The following is a 22,064-nucleotide window of genomic DNA, read 5'->3' as shown; positions in this document are numbered from 1 at the left end:
CCTCCCCCCATGAATAAATATCTTTGAGAGATCCTTTGATACTATGCAAATTTCTGTATCTCCTCAAACTTTGACCCACTAATTTTAGCATCCTTAGATTTTTCCCTGCTTTTTAATTATTGCTGTGATATCCTTAATGATTTTTCCCCTCGGTCTTTCTACATTTGTTGGTTGAAATTCTTTAGTAAAGTGGAATCTTTTCTCCCCTATTTATTTATATCAGTGTGAACTCTTAGGTATTTATTTTATTCTATAGGTTACGGTCAAATACTATCATTTATTTTGTTGCTGAAAATAAATGGCAGAACAGCTTTCCAATTACACATCTGTGTCGTGAATTATTGATCCAATTCTTCAATGCTGGATATTTGAGTGGTTATTTGATACTATTTATGATGTCTGATATGCAGATGACACCACCCTTAAGACAGAAAGTGAAGAGGAACTAAAAAGCCTCTTGATGAAAGTGAAAGAGGAGAGTTAAAAAGTTGGCTGAAAGCTCAACATTCAAAAAACGAAGATCATGGCATCTGGTCCCATCACTTCATGGCAAATAGATGGGGAAACAGTGGAAACAGTGTCAGACTTTATTTTTTGGGCTCCAAGATCACGGCAGATGGTGATTCCAGCCATGAAATTAAAAGACGCTTACTCCTTGGAAGGAAAGTTACGACCAACCTAGACAGCATATTCAAAAGCAGAGACATTACTTTGCCAACAAAGGTCCGTTTAGTTAAGGCTATGGTTTTTCCAGTAGTCATGTATGGATGTGAGAGTTGCACTGTGAAGAAAGCTGAGCGCCGAAGAATTGATGCTTTTGAACTGTGGTGTTGGAGAAGACTCGTGAGAGTCCCTTGGACTGCAAGGAGATCCAACCAGTCCATTCTAAAGGAGATCAGTCCTGGGTGTTCTTTGGAAGGAATGATGCTAAAGCTGAAACTCCAGTACTTTGGCCACCTCATGTGAAGAGTTGACTCGTTGGAAAAGACCCTGATGCTGGGAGGGATTGGGGGCAGGAGGAAAAAGGGACGACAGAGGATGAGATGGCTGGATACCATCACGGACTCCATGGACTTGAGTTTGAGTGAACTCCGGGAGTTGGTGTTGGACAGGGAGGCCTGGTGTGCTGCGATTCATGGGGTCACAAAGAGTTGGACATGACTGAGCGACTGAACTGAACTGAATGATGTCTGATCGGAGAAGGCAATGGCAACCCACTCCAGTATTCTTGGCCTGGAGAATCCCAGGGACGGGGAGCCTGATGGGCTGCCGTCTATGAGGTCACACAGAGTCAGACACGACTGAAGCGACTTAGCAGCAGCAGTAGCAGCATGATGTCTGATTTTGGAGGAGGACCCGGCAACCCACTCCAGTATTCTTGCCTGAAGAATCCCCATGGACAGAGGAGCCTGGCAGGCTACAGTCCATGGAGTTGTAAAGAGTCGGACACGACTGAAGCGACTTAGCGTGCATGATGTCTGATATACCTAAGCCTTTGAGTTTTTATGTTTTCATAAATTAGGTTTCTAACAGCGGAATTTTGAATGTTGGAAAAGTTGTGGTAACTCAACACGCCAACACGGAAATCATAATCCACAGTTTAAGGTGCTGTGAGCTGAGAGAGGTAGCAGATCCTGGAGCTCAGTAAGGCCCCTGCCAGCAGGGTCACGGAACACAGTTGTCAATAACGACACGTAACAATAAAGTTATTGATGTTGAGATAGGGACTTCCTGTAGGGGCAAGTCTATTTCCGTTAGGGCCTAGAGCCTTCGTCTTGTCGGTCTACATCCCAACCGGAAACACTTGTACCCCGTCGAAAGCCACGTCGGTCCTGGACTCAGTCCCGCCCACGCAGGGGAAGGAATCGCTTCCGGAGTCAGGGTGTTCTGGCTCGCCCCGCCCCGCCGCCGGTGCCGCGCTGGACGCCTCAGCGCTCCCGGAAGTGGCCCGGGCCTCTCTGTGTCTCTCTCGGGGTCCCCACCTCCCCGCTGCTGCTGCGGGCCACGGGGGAGGCGGCGATGGCGGAGGCGGCTCTGCTGCTGTCGCTGCCAGAGGCAGCGGCGGAGCGGGACGCTCGGGAGAAGCTGGCTCTGTGGGATGGGAGAGCGGACACGACGGCGCCGCTGACCGACCGGCAGACGGACTCGGTGCTGGCGTTGAAGGCGGCTGCCGAGGCCCTGCCCGTGCCGGCCGAGGTGAGGCGACGGCGGGAGCCGGGCTGGGTCAGCTCCGTGGGCGCGTCCGCCGACGCCCGCCCTGCAGACCCCCGCCCAGGGTCTCTGCCCTCCTTCCCGGGCGCGGGGACGGCTCCAGTGGGCGAGGCCGCTCCCCTTCCCGGGCTGTCAGGCCTCTCGCTGCCCGGGACCGCCGGCGCTGCCCCGCGGCGCGGGCCGGTTGGCCGGGAGCTTTGCCCCGGGTGTCCCTGGGGTCACCGAGCCCCAATCCTGCCGCCCACCCTCTCCCGGAAGGAGAGCGCGGTGAACCCGAAGTGTTTCGCTTTTAGGACAGCCTCCTGTTGGTGTTTGCCACCTTAATGAATAACCCGGCTTCCTTTTTCCCTAGGGGCGCCTGGGGAAGACCAGAGTTAGTCCGGGGTGACAGTTTTCATTCATCGCACGTTGATCTGTTGAGCTCTCGAATCAAGTGCAGGTCGTGTTTATATTTGACTTACAGCAGAGCAATAAAAATGTTTTTCTTTGGAAGCTAGGTCAGTACATTATTAGATAATGCTGATTTTCGGTTTTAGTGTCCACGTTTCTAATTCCAACTACCAGTTTGGGATGCTATGCATTTTACTTCCTGTGTGATTCAGTTCAATTAATTCTAATAGCAAGAACTACGTTTCGTGAGTTGGTCAGACGTTTGACAAACTTTTTCTGGTTTTGGGGGCCAGGTTCAGAAGGTCATTTTATTTGCACCCATAGTTACTTTTGATGTTGGAAGCCTTGTTTTCACACGTTGGTGTCCAAAGGCAGGTGGAGTTTAGCGATTTAAGCTTTTAGAGGGTAAGAACTTTGAAAGTTCTCACTTAAACTGCCTCATGCTTTGCAGTAAAATACAGGTGTTCTTTCTTGGGTTTCTCTGTCCACCTGTATAAGTCTGTGCTGAAAGTGGGTTTGAAATAAATGAAGAAGCAAGTAGAAATTTGCTTTGGCGTTGCCATCAAAGCCTTTTGTGCTCGGGGAATAGAAGTTTGCTCTGTAAATATTTCAGTCTGTTTATACTTGGATCTGGCCTGTTACCAAAGCAGTATGCTTGGACATCACAGTACCTTTGGCAGACTGTGTTCCATAAGAAAAGTGACCCAACTTGTTTCTGTTGTCTTGGGTCACAAAGTTTTATTCCCATTAAGCATGAGGGAGAGGGGTTGGAGAGAAGTAAATGGAATCTCTTCATTTTCATCCTGTTGTGTGATATTCTTGCAATATAATGCCTACTGTTAGTAGGCAGTCATTTAACATATATTATGTGCCTAACTGAGGGCCAGGAATTGAGGACGGAAAGGTAAGAAAGACAAGATCCCTGCCTCATGGAGCTTACATATTATGGTGATTATGAATATGTAAAAAAAGAGCGAAGAAGGTAAGTTCAAGTGGTGGTCCAGGATATAGAGGAAATAAAACAGGATGGTATGACACCAAGGAATGAGGTATGTATGCCCTTTCAGATAAGATGCCTTCCATCTTATCTGAAACTAAGTAGAGAACTCATGTTGGAAAACAAGAAGCCAGCGTTGTAAAGACAAGAAAAGTAATCTAGCTGGAGGAAAAGGCAATGTAAAGTCCTGGGTAGGTAGAGTCTGACAAGATCATAGGTTCAGTGAGGGTCTTCTGCTGTGTGCAGTCTTAGTGTTGGCTTCCTGTGAGAATCAGATACCACCTTGTCATTTACCCATCCTGAAACCTGTGAGGGGGATTTCTCATTGCTCGTCTGCTTTCAGCAGCCCTCTTTTCCCTTCATATGTCTGATGGGGACTCTTGTATGTGCATGTGTGTGCTCAGTCTCATCTGACTCTTTGGGACCCCGTGACTGTAGCCCGCCAGGCTCCTCTGTCCATGGGATTCTCCAGGCAAGAACACTGGAGTGGGCTGCCATATCCTCCTCCAGGGGATCTTCCTGACCCAGGGATTGAACCTGGGTCTCCTGCATTGGCAGGTAGATTCTTTACCACTGAACCACCAGGGAAGACTGAAATTGAATTTGTTAACCCTATTGTCACTCTTTTAACATTGGCAGTGAGAAAGAATGCCTCAGTTTTTATTTTGTCCAACCAGGGTATCTGTAAAGGATTTTCTGTAGTATTTTCCAGTTTTCAGAAAATAAATTGTTTCCTGAACAGCAGGAACTGAGCAAGTTAGTTGACTAGCAAGAGACCAGCTGCTGCTGCTAAGTCGCTTCAGTCGTGTCTGACTCTTAGTGACCCCATGGACTATAGCCTACCAGGCTCCTCCATCCATGGGATTTTCCAGGCAAGAGTACTGGAGTGGGTTGCCGTTGCCTTCTACGAAGAGACCAGCTAACTTTCAATAAATATCATAAAGCTGTTAATAACTTTCTTTTCTATGAAAGTGAACTAGTCTTTTCTTGGAAAGGAGTTACACTTTTTAAGTTGGTGTTAAATAAGAAAATTTGTGGTAGAGTGTTAGGTAGACTGGTTTCTTGTAGCTAGAGTGTATTTTTTAGTCATGAGAGCCTTTTTCTTTCTGCCGAGTTTAGTCATTCTGGATAAAATGCCGAGATGATTTACCCTAAAAGTTACCTGTAATTGACGGTTAGAGGTGTTTTCCTAAAGGTTTTGTGACCTTAGATTGATACTTCTCTGAAACTGTTTTCTTCTTTATAAAATGGGGATGACATGTGCCCCTCAGGGTATGTGAGAAGTAAATCATGTATGCGCATACAGCGAGCTGCCTGTCAGTATTGTATTATGTATGTGCTTTTCTCCCCAAATGATGTGTACCGTGGAAGAACAGGCTAGGGTCTTACGATCTTGAGCTGATGTAGTGTCACTCAGACCAGAGGTTAGAAAAGAAGGAGTTAGGTGCCTTGAGGAAGGTTCTGAGTCTCCATCTGTACCTCTTCAATGATTTGCTCCAAGCAGAGTTGATAATGTCAGGTTTCATTTAGGGAATAAATTCATTACATTGATTACAAAAGTGATTTTCTCTAGCCCAAAACTGCGCAAGAAAAGTTTGGAGAGAAAGGCATATTTGCTTATTTTTTCCTGGCCCCGCTCAGCTGGTCAGGCAAGGCTTGATAATTTGTAATTAGCATTTGATATGTCAGTGTCCCCGTTCACATACAGTAGCTCTCCTCCAGGCTCGTTCCTCTCTGGTGGTGGATGTCTTCTCCATCCGGACACTGGGACGGTGCATGCGGACCAGAGGTGTCCAGTCGTCTGCTCTCCAGGAGTGAAAGAGCGGCCAGAACAGGAGAGTCGGTGACGCCAGCACACCCTTCTTGATTTCCTCTTCTGTTCCAGGTGCTTTGAGGAGAGAAGACAGCTGGGCAGATGTACCTAATGAGGACATCTTTTGAGAACTTTTCTAAAAACGTATTTCTTCATTGTTTCTTTGGGTGCACCAGGTCTTAGCTGTGGCACGTGGGATCTAACTCCTTGACCAGGGCTTGACCCCCGGTCCCCTCCGTTGGGAGTCAGGAGTCTTAGTCAAGGGACCACCAGCGAAGTCCCTCATAACCTCTTAGAAAGCAACTAGTTTTGTGATTCTAAAAACTTCTTAGAAGTGGTTGCAATGCGGCTTCTAGCTTGTTTGGTTTGAGAGAAAATGGTTTTGTATTAGAACGAGGCAACAGGACAGGAAGGCACCTTCTGCTTCTGATATTTAAAAGTCCTTGTGGTTGGAAAGTAGTCATTTGTGCATGAAGTGATCGAGTAGAATGCTCCTTCATAATTCAGATTATCTCATTCACTCACAACGTCCAGATTACAGATTATATTTGGAGTAACTGTGTAGTACCTTCTCAAGTAGATAGAGTTTTCATATGATTTTATTTTCTAAAGTATATTAGAGGATGCATTCTTGTTCACAGTGGCAGCCAGAGCACACATGTATGATGCCACCGGGTCCTTTTGACACGACAGTGTTGAGGGCGTGGCACACCCAGAAAAAGTGGTTTCAGTAAACCTGCATCTAAGACTTAATTACCTGACAACACGAATTGTGACAGTCTATAAAAGAGATGGTATATAGGTAACAGAATTTGAGAGTAAATATAGAAGGAATATTAAGGGTATTAATCTCACTGTACACCGTGGGAGTCAGTAGATAAGACCTTAAATTGATGAATTCAAACACAGTGCTGTTAATCTGTGTTTTCGAGTTATGGAATAACCAACAAAAATACTGGAAACAGTGAACTTTTTAACTCTTCTGATGATCTGGAATAAAAATGTGAATAATTTTTATAAAAGAAAGTTGATACAAATTACAGATAATCTCTTTGGTTCCTTCTGCTTTTAAAAGTTCTCCATTTAACCCTCAAATTCCTTAGAAATATTTCTCAAATTATAAGCATTGGTATGTACCTCAGAGAAGAATTGAAAGGGCAGAGAAGGGAAGAGGGCAACTTGATTTTCATGTAATCATTCTAAACTGCTGGACTTGTAAAATAATGCCCTTGTTATAATTTAATGAAAAGAGTTGTGAATTTGAAGTAAGAAAATAAATTCCATCTTTTTCTTACACTCTGTTGAAAATGCTGCATATCAAATGAAAAAGGCAAAGATGTATATATTATACTGCTATTTGGGTTTTAAAAAAAAGGTAAAACTTAAAAAAAAAAAAAAAAGGTTTTAAAACTTCCTTTGTATATGCATGAACTGTCTTAGAAAAGCTTCATGAGAAGCTAGTTAACATTAGTAGCTCCTGGGGAGGGAACTGGGTGGCTGGGGAATGGGTCCTTGGGAAGAAGATGTTTCCTATCATTTTGAATTTTGTTTTCTTAACGTCCCCCTCAACCCTCAGCTGCTGGCGTGCCTGGAGGCGCCCTTCTTTTTCTGGATTTCTAGCTGCTTGATGACACTGGGACCTCGGCCCTCTGGTGGAATATAGTTCATAGATTGTGTTTTTCTTACTATAAGAGTGCAGCTGCGCTCTGTCTAGCCTTTTTATTTCAGCCTAGCCTTCATGTGCTTTCTTACTTTCTGCCTTTTTTTTTTTTTTTTCTCAAATCTGTGCCTGATCCACATCTCCCTCCCTTTACCTTCTTGTGTGTGTGTGCGTTGCTCAGTCGTGTCTGACTCTTTGCAACCCCATGGACTGTAGCTGCCAGGCTCCTCTGTCCATGGAATTCTCCAGGCAAGAATACTGGAGTGGATTGCCATTTCCTTCTCCAGGGGATCTTCCCGACCCATGGATCGAACCCAGGTCTCCTGCATAAGGTCTCCTGCATTGCAGGTAGATGTTTTACCAGTCTGAGCTTCTTAGATAACGTATAAACTGCTGGGAAAATTATGTGTTTGAATGTTGTCATGATCTGTTCATAAATAACTGATAAAGGTCATTTACAGACTATTCTGTTTCCGAGAAGCAGTTTAATTCTGATATATAAACGTACTTACTCCGTAAAGGGAACCCTCTTGCACTGTTGACGGGAATGCAAATTGGTGCAACCACTATGGACAACAGTATGGGGGTTTCTTAAAAGACTAAAAATAGAACTACCATATGATCCAGCAATCCCACTCCTGGGTATACACCAGCAAAAAACTCTTAATTTGAAAAGATACATGCACCCTGGTATTCATAGCACCACTACTTAATAACCAAGACACAGGAGCAACTTAAATGTCCATCAGCAGATGAATGAACTAAAGAGATTTGGCATATATACAATGGACTAGTATGTAGCCTGGAGAAGGCAATGGCACCCCACTCTTGCCTGGAAAATCCCATGGACGGAGGAGCCTGGTAGGCTGCAGTCCATGGGGTCGCTAAGAGTCAGACACAACTGAGCGACTTCACTTTGACTTTTCACTTTCATGCATTGGAGAAGGAAATGGCAACCCACTCCAGTGTTCTTGCCTGGAGAATCCCAGGGACGGGGAGCCTGGTGGGCTGCCATCTGTGGGGTCGCACAGAGTCGGACACGACTGAAGCGGCTTAGCAGCAGCAGCAGCAGCAGTATGTAGCCATAAAAAAGATTGAACTAATGCCATTTGCAGCAACATGGATGAACTAGAAATTATCATACTAAGTCAGGTGAGTCAGACAAAAACAAATACGACATATGTAGAGTCTAAAAAATGATACAAATACTTATTTACAAAACAGGCAGATTGACAAACATAGAAAACAAACTGGTTACCAAAGGCGGAAGGTGGGGAGGGGATAACTAAGGAGTTTGGGATTAACAGGTATTTACTACTGTATATAAAATAGATGAACAACAAGGTTCTTTGTATAGCACAGAGAACTATATTCAGTACCTTGTAATAGCCTGTAGCAGGAAAGAATCTGAAGAACAATTTGTGTTTGTATATAGCTGAACCACTTTGCTGTACATCAAAAGTTAACACAGCATTGTAAATCAACTGTACTTCAATACAAATTAATAAGTTTGTTTACTCTGTGCTCATCAGTAGCGGTGTTGATAATAGTAATGTGATAAGAGCAGCAGCTCCGATCGCTTGGTTCGCTGTCTGGCGGGCCTCGTGCCCCGTGCGTGGACTGCCGGCCCCGGTGGCGCCTCCCCGGGGAGGCAGCGGTTGTGGTGACTGGAGCGGCTGCACAGAGCGTGAGCAGGCGCTCTTAGCCCCCTCTGTCCTCAGAACCGCTGGTGGCAGCAGACAGCTGCTGGCCACACTTTAAACTCAAGGTAGAGTCTCAGCAGATTCCAGAAACTTAGTTCTTAGTCCTTTTATATGCAGAGATTGTGTCGCCATTCAGCATGAGTTTATATGAACAGGTGATGCACTTAATACATATTTACATACATCCAGGACCCTCCTGGCTCTTGAGTCAGACTCATTTGTGGGGAGATTGAGGATCAGTCTCCTTCCTGAACTTTTTTTTTTTTCCTCTGTGCAGCTTCCCAGGGATCCAAGAAGTCTGTTTTCTCACACTTGTGTTTTCTTGTTTTTGCAGTGGTCCCATACAGATAATTTAATTTCTATATTGAATGAATGAAAAATGCTCAGTTGTGTCTGACTCTTGGTAAGGACTGTAGCCGCCAGGCTCCTCTGTCCCTGGAATTTGCCAGGCAAGAATGCTGGAGTAGGTTGCCATTTCGTTCTCTAGGGGATCTTTACGACCCAGGAATCAAACGTGTGTCTCCTACATCTCCTTCATTCAGTTCAGTTCAGTTTAGTCACTCAGTCGTGACCGACTCTTTGCAACCCCATGAACCACAGCACTCCAGGCCTCCCTGTCCATCACCAACTCCTGGAGTCCACCTAAACCCATGTCCATTGAGTCGGTGATGCCATCCAACCATCTCATCCTCTGTCATCCCCTTCTCCTGCCCTCAGTCTTTCCCAGCATCAGGGTCTTTTCCAGTGAGTCAGCTCTTCGCATCAGGTGGCCAAAGTATTGGAGTTTCAGCTTCAGCATCAGTCCTTCCAGTGAACACCCAGGACTGATCTCCTTTAGGATGGACTGGTTGGCTCTCCTTGCAGTCCAACAGACTCTCTCAAGAGTCTTCTCCAACACCACAGTTCAGAAGCATCAATTCTTCAGCACTCAGCTTTCTTTATAGTCCAACTCTCACATCCATACATGACCACTGGAAAAACCATAACCTTGACTAGACGGACCTTTGTTGGCAAAGTAATGTCTCTGCTTTTTAATATGCTGTCTAGGTTGGCCATAACTTTCCTTCCAAGGAGTAAGCGTCTTTTAATTTCATGGCTACAGTCACCATCTGCAGTGATTTTGGAGCCCAGAAAAATAAAGTCAGCCACTGTTTACCCATCTGTCTGCCATGAAGTGATGAGACTGAATGCCATGATCTTAGTTTTCTGAATGTTGAGCTTTAAGCCAACTTTTTCACTTTCCTCTTTGACTTTCATTAAGAGGCTCTTTAGTTCTTCTTCTCTTTCTGCCATTAGGGTGGTGTCATCTGCGTATCTGAGGTTATTGATATTTCTGCCGGCAATCTTGATTCCAGCTTGTGCTTCCTCCAGCTGTGTTTCTCATGATGTACTCTGCATATAAGTTAAATAAGCAGGGTGACAATATACAACCTTGACGTACTCCTTTTCCTATTTGGAACCAGTCTGTTGTTCCATGTCCAGTTCTGCATTAGCAGGTGGATTTCTTGACCACTGCCACCTGGGAAGTCCGTCATTAACTTAGAAATACTTAGATATTAAGTAACTTGCCCATTGTAACACAGCTCATAAGTGAGCAGGAGCAGGGAATTCCCTAGTGGTCCAGTTATTAGGACTTCATGCTTTCACGGCTGAGGATGCGGGTTCGATCCCTGGTGGGAGACCTAGGCTTCCGAAAGCTGCATGGCTGGAAAAATAGGGAGCAGGAGCAGGGTTCAAGGCAGGCTGTGCTATAAAGTGCTTTATTTACCATGGCTGAGAGGACAGCCCCACATGAACCTGGGTACAAAATCCCCTACATTTAAAGGGTCATATTTCTAAATTAATGATGGTGCATTTTGTATCTCCCTTATTTTACTTTAGCTTTGAAAAGAAAATACTGCCTTCAGATGAAATTTCTGTATCTAGAGAAATAGGAAGCAATTTCCTAAAACCTTGGATTAAGGTCTTTTATTGCTAGACTTCAGATGTCATGCCCTAAGGGCTGAAAACTGGGGTTGAAAAGAAACAGTTGGGGCTTTTTTACCTTCCCCAGCAATCACACTCCATGCCCTCCCCGCCCCCCCCCCCCCGCCCCCCCCCCCAGGCCTTTTAGGTCTAAAAACAGCCTGCCTGTGTGACTCTAGGTAAATGAACACCGGGACTATCTTTAGTAATGGAGAACTAGACAGTATTCTGGGTCTGATGGCATCAAAGTGAGGCGCTCAGGACTCTGATGGGACACTCTGAAATTCTTTCTCTTCAGTTGTAATTTCAGAATCGGTCAGCCGGAAGATGTGGGTGAAGCCTGTCAGCTGTGTGGAGGTAGTGGCAGGAGGTGCAGCTGTGGCCCTTGATTTCTGGGTGCGCTTTGTCTTCTGCTGGTTGGGTTAAGGAGGTCAGTCTTTGGTGCTGATGCCTGAGAGGGCCTGCTGCTTTCGTTAGCACACAGGCTTTGCCTTTGGTGCTAGTTTACCAGAGGCTCCAGTAGGAGAATGTGTGCAAATTAGTACAGATTCACCACCAGTTTTCAAAAGGTAAGCCTAAAACTTTACTAGTGGGATATTGGTATCCTGTTGACATTTTGAGACTAGCATTTAATATGTGTGTGTGTGTGCTCAGTTGCTCAGTCGTGTCTGGCTCTTGGTGACCCCAAGGACTGTAGCCTGCCAGGGTCCTCTGTCCATGGAATTTTCCAGGCAAGAATTCTGGAGTGGGTTGCCATTTCCTCCTGCAGAGGATCTTTCCAACCCAGAGATTGAACACACATCTTTTGTGTCTCCTGTGTTGGGAGGCAGATTCTTTATGGCTATGTCACCATAGAGAGAGCCTAACTATAAGTGTTAGTATTATATGGCACTTACTAACCTTAGATGATTTAATGGAAAACATTTCTTCTCTTTCACACACACTGAGATGGACTACCAGTCTTGAGTTAAGTTCAGAGAATTTTCAGTTTATTTGAATCTCTTTGTGGCTCTTTTTTTTCAAGCTCCCTATTGAAGATTTATGCAGTTTAACCTCCCAGTCACTGCCCATTGCACAGACTTCAGTGGTGCCCGAATCTACAGAAGACATTCTTTTGAAGGGATTCATGTCCTTAGAAATGGAAGAAGAAAGAATCGAAACTGCACAGCAGGTGAATGGCAGCTTTTTCTTCTAAGAATATTGTTTTAAATGTTTCAAGAGAGGGCTAATAAAAAAAGGCCCTAATTAAAACTTTTGATCTTTTAAAATTGTAGGTAAAATCTTTCTAGAATTTTTGTGTGTGTGTGTGGGAGAAGGATGTATTATATGCAGCAAGTAAGTAAAACACCAGGGATCTTCCCCAAAGCAGTATCTCTTTCTAGAACAGTCTTGATTTTGTGATTTTTGTTAGTGGTGGCTATTTCTTAAGTGTCTTAAGTGAACCTGTTGCCCAGTTTTATTTGCAGTACAGATAAAAATACGATATTCCAAGTCTGGATGTTGATAGAGTATTATTATATTTATTAAGGTTTTGATATCTTATGCCTTTTTGACCTCCTCCCAGTGCGTGTCTGTATTAATGTGTGCCCCCCCACCCCAGCATGCGTGTGTGCTCACATGGACATACACAGACCTGCCCCCACTTGTTGCTAGGTAATTTCTTTCTTAAAAACCTCAGTATTCGCTTTAGATGGAAGCTTATGGTTATTTTTCAGTAATTTAACATATGTAATCTGTTGTTTTTTTGCTTATATTTACTTGTTCCCAACTATAAATTTAAATCAACTATAACTTCAGTTAAAAAAAAAAATCAAAGCTGAGGCGGTTACCAGGTGAAACATGGAGCGAACGTGCTGAGCTGCACACACTTAGTCTGGAAAGGCAGTGCTGCAGAGTGGTGAAAAGCTCTCGCTCTTGAGTTAGGCCAACTTGGATCTGAAAGTCACCTCCATCTCTTTATCATCAGGGTTCAGTGAACGAAAGCCAAGGTACTTGGCAAGTGTAATATCTTGGGAGAATAAAGCATACCTTTGACTTCAGATCCTACCTGACAACTATAGAAGATAATCTTGCACCATGTCTGTGAATTTATTTGGAGTATTTGAGAAAAAAATCTGGATTAAATTTGCACTTGCATATCTCTCTTTAAATTAAAAAAATCTAATACATTGAGTTATAATTTACATATAATGAAAATGTACTCATTTTAAGTATACAACTTGATGGTGGGCCCAGAATTCAAATCCAGGTTTAGTTGATGCAAAAGCTATGTTTTTAAACCACTCCTTTATATTATTTCTGAGCTTATATTCTCACAATTATTATTAGATAACATTAATATTAATATTTACCCAAAGCCTTATGTTACCTACTCATATTAGGCAAATTAACAGGTAGGCAATAGCCTCTTGGGAAGAAATATTTATTCCTGTTAACACATATTGTCTTGTTAATACTCTTTATTATTTGACTCTGAACGTGGCCAGTGTTTTTAAGATACTTTGCTTTCCCTCGCATATAGACACTGACCATGCAATTAAATTATCATCTCCTGGCTTAAAACTTTTAATGTCTGAGTCCCAAACAATACGACTTAGTGTCTGCCCTTCTGACTTGCTGTTTAGCGTGTAGCCACTCTTTATTTTGTTGTAGTTTTATTGACAGCGTAATACTCTATTTTTCCAGTTTTTCTCATGGTTTGCAAAGCTACAAACTCAGATGGATCAGGACGAAGGAACTAAATATAGGTATGTGGCTCTCATTTGTTGGCTATCCTGATTTTTAGATCATCTGAAGCGTTTCTGTGTCTTTAGATAAAATTAAGGTACAAAGAAAACTTGAACAGCCACATGTTCTTTAAGGATAGGTAGAGAAGATGTAGGTCATGACAACTGGTAGTGGGAGTTGCGTGATTAAAAGAAAAGTCAGTTAGCAGGTTAGAAGGGAGACACTGATTTTTAGAGAACTTGAAATGGAGTGGGAGTTGTCAGGAACCCTGCTGTCTTTTCTTCAGAGGCAGAGACCCAGGAGACTGGGGTGGCCGGCTGGGCTGCGCGGGTGCTGTGGTGTTTGTTTGTGTGTATTGGCGGCATGGAGGAAGTGACTTATGATCTCTAGCTGATTTGCCGGCTCTGAGTTGAACATTTGCATTCATTTAACATTAAGTGACAACTGTTGCTAGGCACTGTATTAGGCTCTTTTATGTATGATTCCATTTAGTCTTCATAGCAGCATTATCCCCATTTTACAAATAACTGAACTGGGGCCTGGAAATATTGAATCCTTGCGTAATGTTATGGAGACTTGGGCAGAGCTGGGACTTGGGCTCACGTCTTCCAAGTCCAGAATTCTTCCCTTGACTTTGTCCCTCAAAGGCAGACTTGACCTGAGGGATGGACCTGCTTGATGACTTTGGTGTCCCAGTCTTTGAGAGCTGAGCCCATGATTTATTGACCTGCATGTGAAAAGCCAGTTATGGCTGCAAGGCTGATGCCTTTTGTTGCTCATAGTTTCAGTCATTTTCCTCCTTAAGCATTGAAACAGTTTGTGACATAGTTTTTGCTACATTTCTGAATTAGTAAATGTTTGTGACTAGGTCAGACTTTCCTTCTGAAATGCAAGCATTTGGGGGAAAAACAAGATTTTGTTGTTTATTGTCTGTGCTTATTGGGGGAAAATATTATTGCCAATCCCCTTTTGGTTCTGTTTTCTAGACAGATGAGGGATTACTTGTCTGGGTTTCAGGAGCAGTGTGATGCTATATTGAATGATGTAAACAGTGCTCTTCAGCATCTGGAATCATTGCAGAAACAGTATCTTTTTGTGTCCAATAAGACAGGAACCCTACATGAAGCCTGTGAACAGCTCCTGAAAGAGCAGGTAATTTGGAAGAAGAGAGAATGTCAGTGACTGTATTTAATATTTTTAAATAGATGAATATAATTTAATTCTGATTTCCTTAATTTTGAACACTGCTCAGTAAGAGATTTGCATTTGTAAGCATACAAATGGTTACTTTGACAGCCTGCTTTTAAGCTTGTGGGAGCAGGGGCCCTGGCAAGCTCTCGTATGTTTTGAGCTGTTAGGTCTCAGTACAGTTTCAGAGTGAAGAGGATATATTTGTTTGCTCTGTCTGCTTTTTATTATTGACACTTTATTTTTGGCCACGCTGCGTGGCTTGCAAGATGTTCCCTGACCAGGGATTGAACCCCAGCCTTGGCAGTGAAAGCACTGAGTCCTAACCACTGGACCACCCGGGAATTCCCTGTTGACACTTGAAGCAAGGGGTAGTGATTGTAGTAATCGTGGGGTTTATGAAAGGATGGGCAGGTCTAGATTGCACTTAAACTTGTGACTTAAAGATAGAATATTTAAGGTACTATATTTATCTCAGATTTCTCTGTGTGTATTTTGTATGATTTTTAAAAGGCAGTGCTTTGTTATTTTGTAAAAAGGTCTTATATAATTTACTGTAAGAATCATTGCTTATTTTAGCCCATTATTGCAGAAATCTTTGGGCATTATATATATCTAATATAAACCTGTATGACTGATATAAACCTCTTCAATGTAATTTTGAAACTGGAGTGTTGATTCTTATATTCTTGTAGTAATTGATTTTTCTCTTTTAAAAAACTGCAAGTCGGAACTTGTTGATCTGGCAGAAAACATTCAACAAAAACTTTCCTATTTTAATGAATTGGAAACTATTAACACAGTAAGCATTGTTTTTTTATCTATTTCCCCCTCCTGAGTATAATCTTTAAGCTTATAAATTGGCTTGAGTGGTATTTTTAACTTAACAGTTTGCTTGTTGTTAAGGTATTCCTATTTGTGGCTGATAGACATACCATTACCAGTTCAGATTTTTTCCACATATGATTTAAATAATAGTCCTTTTTATATTGTATTATAGTTATTAAAATCTCTTTTTTGGTTAACTCTTAATAGTGTCTTATTTGCAAGCTGTGATGTTTATAAGAAGAAATATTCCATTTTAAATGTTTCTGTGGTTGTGTTTCTATAATATTAATTAAAGCATTTCTTAAACTAATCTCATGTTTAGTTTGAGGAAAAGTATAGCCCTCTTAAAGCATTCTTGTATCCCCAAGAGATCGTCATAATAAGGACTGCTGTGTAAATTATATTTTTCGGTGCTCTGGCTCATAAATTAATTATAATAATTGCATACACATCATGTTATTAAAATTATTAAAAGTAATCTTAATTATTAAAGTTCTTTGAGAGAGAAATAAAAACGGTAGCCAGTTAACAGTGGAATACATTGACAAACTATTTGTATATCAAGATTAGAAATAATTGATTTTATATTTTATATGTATTATATAGCTTTATATATTTTAATATATATTGTCTATTACATTAAATATTAAATATCATGTTTATATTATGTTACCTCTATTTATACTCATATTACTTGTATATGTTTACTTATATTTTACTTTCATAGTATGACTGCTAAACATAATGTTTTAACTTTAAGAAAATCACCACTCTTTGAAATGTGAAAATTTATGTTTTAAAGTACTAGAAAATGAAAAATCTAGGTTCTTGATGTATTACTTTAATTTAACTGTACAATGGAGGATAAAATGTTTGCTAATTCATGAAGAGCTCCATTAAAGCTCATTAGGAATAAACTGAATTCAATCCATATAATTTTTAATTTGTCCTCTATTGTATTGTTACACATGGGCTGCATTTGAGGCTATTTTTTGACTCTTAAAATGTAAAATATTTTTTTTTCCCTTAAAGAAATTGAATTCTCCCACGTTGTCTGTGAATAGTGAAGGATTTATACCTATGCTGGCCAAGTTAGATGATTGTATAACGTACATATCATCTCATGTAAGTCATGGTATTTCTGTATGTTCTAAAGAAATCTTGACATCTCTCTTACATCACTTCTTATGCAATAATTATTTCTTCCTAAGGGAAAATACATATCTGTAATATACTTGAAGTAAAATTGTGGTAAATTCTTATTCACTTTCCGTAGTGATGTAAAAAAGTGTTGTACTTTCAGCTGCTATGGAAGCCCCTGAAGTAGAAAAAGGGTCTGGCTGACACAGCTTTATCCCATCTAAGAGGGCTAGTGATTTGTTTAGACTGTTGACTTCCTGTTTTGCTAGGTACTTCATTGGAAACAAAATTATTACTTGGCAGGGGAAATGAAAGGACAAGCCCTTTGGTGTAATCACCATCTCTTTCTTTCCACTGAAGATTTATAACTGTATTTATTTCACCCAACTCCAATCCTTTTCCTAGTTGGGCCTCACATATTAGCCTTGAGTTCTGTGAGGTACTGAAAATATATTTTGCTAAAAATGGCTAATATTTATTGAGCCTTGCTTTGTGTCAGGCACAGGGAATTTGGCTATGACCAAGACAGTCATAGTATTTGTCTTCAAGGAGGGTATGACCTACATAAGACCTGCCTTTGAACTTTCCGTATAGCTTTGCATAAAGGTTGGTTTTCATTAAATGTTTGCTTTGTTAATGTTTCTTTCATATTTATAAATCTTTCCATTTCCTTTACAGCCGAATTTTAAAGATTATCCTGTATATTTACTGAAGTTTAAGCAGTGTCTTTCTAAAGCTTTGCACCTCATGAAGACATACACTGTGAACACACTACAGAACCTCACAAATCAGTTATTAAAAAGGGTGAGTTAACTGGTGAGGTTGGGGGGGTTTTTTTTGATTCGTTTATTTTCCATAACCTTAGTCTGAATACATAGAAGAACTATACAGAAAAGATCTTCATGACCCAGATAATCACAATGGTGATTAACCTGGAGTGCAAAGTCAAGTGGGCCTTAGGAAGCATCGCTATGAATAAAGCTAGTGGAGGTGATGGAATTTCAGTTGAGCTATTTCAAATCCTAAAAGATGATGCTGTGAAAGTGCTGTACTCAATATGCCAGCAAATTTGGAAAACTAAGCAGTGGCCACAGAACTGGAAAAGGTCAGTCTTCATTCTAACCCCAAAGAAAGGCAATGCCAAAGAATGCTCAAACTACTGCACAATTGCACTCATTGTATACGCTAGTAAAGTAATGCTCAAAATTCTTCAAGCCAGGCTTCAACAGTATGTGAACTTTGAACTTCCAGATGTTCAAGCTGGATTTAGAAAAGGCAGAGGAACCAGAGATCAAAGTGCCAACATCTGTTGAATCATTGGAAAAGCATGAGAGTTCCAGGAAAACATCTGCTTCTGCTTTATTGACTACACCAAACCTTTGACTGTGTGGATCACAACAAACTGGAAAATTCTGAAAGAGATGGGAATACCAGACCACCTGACCTGCCTCCTGAGACATCTGTATGCAGGTCAAGAAGCAACAGAATTGGACATGGAACAACAGACTGGTTCCAAATCGGGAAAGGAGTATGTCAAGGCTGTATATTGTCATCCTGCTTATTTAACTTATATGCAGAGTACATCATGAGAAATGCTGGGCTGGAGGAAGCACAAGCTGGAATCAAGATTGCCAGGAGAAATATCAGTAACCTCAGATATGCAGATGACACCACCCTTATGGCAGAAAGTGAAGAGGAACTAAAGAGTCTCTTGATGAAAGTGAAAGAGGAGAGTGAAAAAGTTGGCTTAAAACTCAACATTCAGAAAACGAAGATCATGGCATCCGGTCCCATCACTTCATGGCAAATAGGTGGGGAAGCAATGGAAATAGTGACAGAGTTTATTTTTTTGGGCTCCGCAGTCACTGCAGATGGTGACTGCAGCCTTGAAATTAAGACACTTGACCAACCTAGATAGCATATTAAAAAAGCAGGGACTTTAGTTTGCCAGCAAAGGTCCATCTAGTCAAAGCTATGGTCTGTCCAGTAGTCATGTATGGATGTGAGAGTTGGACTGTGAAGAAAGCTGAGCGCCGAAGAATTGATGCTTTTGAACTGTGGTGTTGGAGAAGACTCTTGAGAGTCCCTTGAACTACAAGGAGATTGGACTGGTCAATCCTAAAGGAAATCAGTCCTGAATGTTCATTGGAAGGACTGATGCTGAAGCTGAAACTCCAGTACTTTGGCTACATAATGGGAAGAACTGACTCATTGGAAAAGACCCTGATGCTGGGAAAGATTGAAGGCAGGAAGAGAAGGGGATAACGGAAGATGAGATGGTTGGATGGCATCACTGACTCAATGAACATGAGTTTGAGCAGGCTTCAGGAGTTGTTGAAGGACAGGGAGGCCTGGCGTGCTGCAGTCCATGGGGTTGCCAAGAGTCATACATGACTGAGCGACTGAACTGAACTGACTGAGTTCTGTTTTTTAATCTATTGTTAAATAAGAATATACATTGCAACTTCATTTATAACAAGAAAAATGGCCATATATATTTGTCTGTCACAGTTTTATTTTCAAAGAATACATGAGAGTGTGAGAAATAATTCAGTACTATATGATAAATAATAAAAAAGATTCAGACTATTTCTCACTTAAACTTTTTCTTTTTAAAGAAAATATTAGGAAATACATCAAAATGATAAAAGTGGTTCTGAGTGGTGGAATTATATACGATGGGTGATTTGAATATTTTTCTTTATAAATGATGGGTTATTTAATTTTCTCTATTTAGGAACTTTATGATTGTTGAATGCCTCCTAAATGCTTGGCATTGGACTGGGAACTGTACAGTAGTCAAAGGAGATGACAAGGTCCCTGCCCTCGTGGTGCTTATATTCAGGAGAAACAATCAGTAAAGGAATAAATTAATCAATTAAAGATTGTGGTAGATGCCAGGTGGAAAATTAGCTGAGTGTTAGGTTAGAAAATAAGAGTGGAGCTAGATAGGATGGTCATTGAGCACGTTTCTTTCCTAAAAAAAAAAAAAAACCTTAAAGGTAATACATTTTATTTTTTAAGCTTACTTTCTAAAAATATGGGATATTTTCTTGAGCTTTCAGTTCAGAGCTACTGATTTTTGTATTGCATTTCATCATTCACATTGCTCTTAGCTTACGGAACAGATTGTATGATTTTTCTATTTTGCAAAATTTTTAATTTTGAAAACTAATACGTCGTGGTACTTACAATGTGTTAGTGCTTTATATCTGAGCTCTGTAAAACGTTTGTGCATATGTTTTGTCTCCATTTAATGGATGTCCTGTATCTCAGAGAGGTTAAATAATTTGACCAATGTTCTACAGTCCGTAAATGGCTGTGAATCTGAATTCAGTCCTTTTTACCGCCAAAATTCTTGAAACATAGGATAAATTTTAATTATGAAAAGGAGAGAGATGGCAGCTCCACACAATTATTTTATATGTAGCAATAACAATATTTAGTCTTTCTCTCTGTAAGCTTTTGGTTGGTATATAGGCCAAGCAGGAGCCATATGACATGGTTTGTGTTATATTTTCTGAATAATTTTTTGTTTGCTAATTACCTGCCTTCTCTGTCTTCCACCTGTGTCTTTAGGATCCTTCATCTGTACCTAATGCAGACAATGCCTTTACACTATTTTATGTGAAATTTCGAGCTGCTGCCCCCAAAGTCAGAGTAAGTCTATTGACATAAAAAAGATACTGCTATGAAATTTATTTAGCCAGCCCTTTGGAAATGCTAATGTATGTTAGGTCCATTGCTTATACCAGGAAAATGAGCATGAGTGAATGGTAGGCTTTGTCCTTCCACATTACAGCAGTATATGTTGAGGGGCTTTAAGCCCGCAGAGCAGGAAACACCTAGCTCTTCTGTGATGCTCAGGGAAGGTTTCCAGATGAAGCTGATATTTGAGCTTAAAAAGCTTGAATATAGAGAGGACTTGGGGGATTGATAAGGATGTTTTTTTACAGAGAGAGCAACATGTACAAGGAAGGTACTAGAAGCATAAAAGACATGTCTTTGGGGAGAACCTCATGTAATTTGTTGATGCTAGAACACAGACTTTAGTCGAGTGTGATGAGAAGTGAGAATGGTGGCAGAGACCATCTCACGAAGGGTGTTCCATGTGATGCTAGTTCAGGAAAAGCAGAGAACCAGTACAATATTTTAAACCAGTGTCATCCCAGATACAGCTGACTGGAGCTAGGATGTGTATCTTTTTTTTATTGTTGTGAAGTTTCTAGAAAGAGTGGTCTACTTTTGCTGACTTTGACCCCACTCTCTTCCTTGTATCCATCTTGAAAGTAAGTGGAAAGGAGTTTTTGTTTCTCAAAGCAGGAACTTAGTCTTGTTTAGAGAAGATACAGCAGCTGTTGATAGTTTGAGGTTTAGATTGTGCCAGGGTGGTTGCTTGTTAGTCAATTAACAGTGACAGTTTTGATTAGAAAAAATGGTGTAGGCTTGAGGGCTCAGTGGTGAGTGGTATTTTTGGTCTGTTAGAAATTGACTAAGTAAGGTGCAGTAGTCAGTGTTTTTCAGAATTTGGTGAGACAGGTGATACTGCTGATGGAATGTATTAATACTTAATTTCTTCCTCAAAAACATTTTAGCAGAATGGAACAAAAGTCTCTAAAAATATTTATCTTTTCTGACCAGTGCTGGGAGTCCCCAACTGGGAATATTATTGTATCAGCTTTCCAAGGTCAGAAATGGAATCTCAGTGACGTGGGCTTGTTCTCCGGACTCAGACAGCTACTGGGAGTCAGCACTTAAACCCTCTAGTTTCACTTCAAGACCCAGAGCTCTTAACCACTGGGCTGATATTCTTAGAAAACAACCTTGATGACTAGCAATAGAAGAATGTCTGACTAAGAGTGCATCCACTCAGCAGGATATCAAGTAGCCATGTAAAGTAATGTTTTAAATAGTATTTATGATGATGACTCACGGGCTGTTTACTAAGTGCCAGGCGGGAGGCTAAGGCTTTTCAAACATTTTCATCTGATAACAGAAATTATTTAATAAAAGGAAAGTGTTTTAAAATATTAGTTTTTCAAAAGCAGATTGTAAAGCTGAATATATAGTATAATTCCAGTTTTGTTTAAAAAGGAAAATAACTGTGTACATACAAACACAGAAAGAGAATATTCTAAAATACTGTGATTTTTTTTTTTTTTAATTTTTGCGTTTTAGGTGATTTTTATGTTTCAGTTTTTTTGTATTCCCAGATTTTCTAACATGAGCTTCTGTTACTGTTACAATCAGAAAGTAATTAAAAGTATAACTAAAACAGATGAAGTTAGTGAGCTTTTCTTTCTTCCACAGACTCTCATCGAACAGATAGAACAACGATCTGAAAAAATACCTGAGTGAGTACCCACAGGTTCTTCAGTTTCCAAATTACCTTCCTTGAAGTGCTATTTTTCCAAGTTTGCTGTGTCCTTGATGTTTTCTTAG

General features: G+C 41.0%; 1 protein-coding gene across 4 annotated transcripts in view; it reads left to right on the top strand.

Annotated features, from left to right (window-relative positions):
- The first annotated feature begins 1,842 nt into the window (after positions 1 to 1,842).
- Positions 1,843 to 22,064, top strand: part of COG3 (component of oligomeric golgi complex 3) — a 61,433-nt gene continuing 41,211 nt past the window's right edge. The window contains exons 1-9 of one of the 4 annotated variants that reach the window (XM_044926824.2): positions 1,843 to 2,196; positions 11,764 to 11,910; positions 13,425 to 13,486; positions 14,453 to 14,618; positions 15,382 to 15,456; positions 16,515 to 16,607; positions 17,301 to 17,426; positions 20,202 to 20,282; positions 21,933 to 21,976. In XM_044926824.2, the coding sequence (XP_044782759.1) occupies positions 2,020 to 2,196; positions 11,764 to 11,910; positions 13,425 to 13,486; positions 14,453 to 14,618; positions 15,382 to 15,456; positions 16,515 to 16,607; positions 17,301 to 17,426; positions 20,202 to 20,282; positions 21,933 to 21,976 (971 nt within the window). In that variant the 5' untranslated portion in view covers positions 1,843 to 2,019. Of the gene's footprint in view, positions 2,197 to 10,897; positions 11,309 to 11,763; positions 11,911 to 13,424; positions 13,487 to 14,452; positions 14,619 to 15,381; positions 15,457 to 16,514; positions 16,608 to 17,300; positions 17,427 to 20,201; positions 20,283 to 21,932; positions 21,977 to 22,064 lie in introns of those variants that run through there. The other 3 variants (XM_044926823.2, XM_006072541.4, XM_044926825.2) reach the window with 3 other exon arrangements.

The sequence above is a fragment of the Bubalus bubalis genome, chromosome 13 (genome assembly GCF_019923935.1).
Source record: "Bubalus bubalis isolate 160015118507 breed Murrah chromosome 13, NDDB_SH_1, whole genome shotgun sequence".
NCBI classification, from domain to species: domain Eukaryota; kingdom Metazoa; phylum Chordata; class Mammalia; order Artiodactyla; family Bovidae; genus Bubalus; species Bubalus bubalis.
The sequence above is the reverse complement of the archived record's forward strand: the minus strand, read 5'-3'. Positions and strand labels throughout refer to the sequence as shown.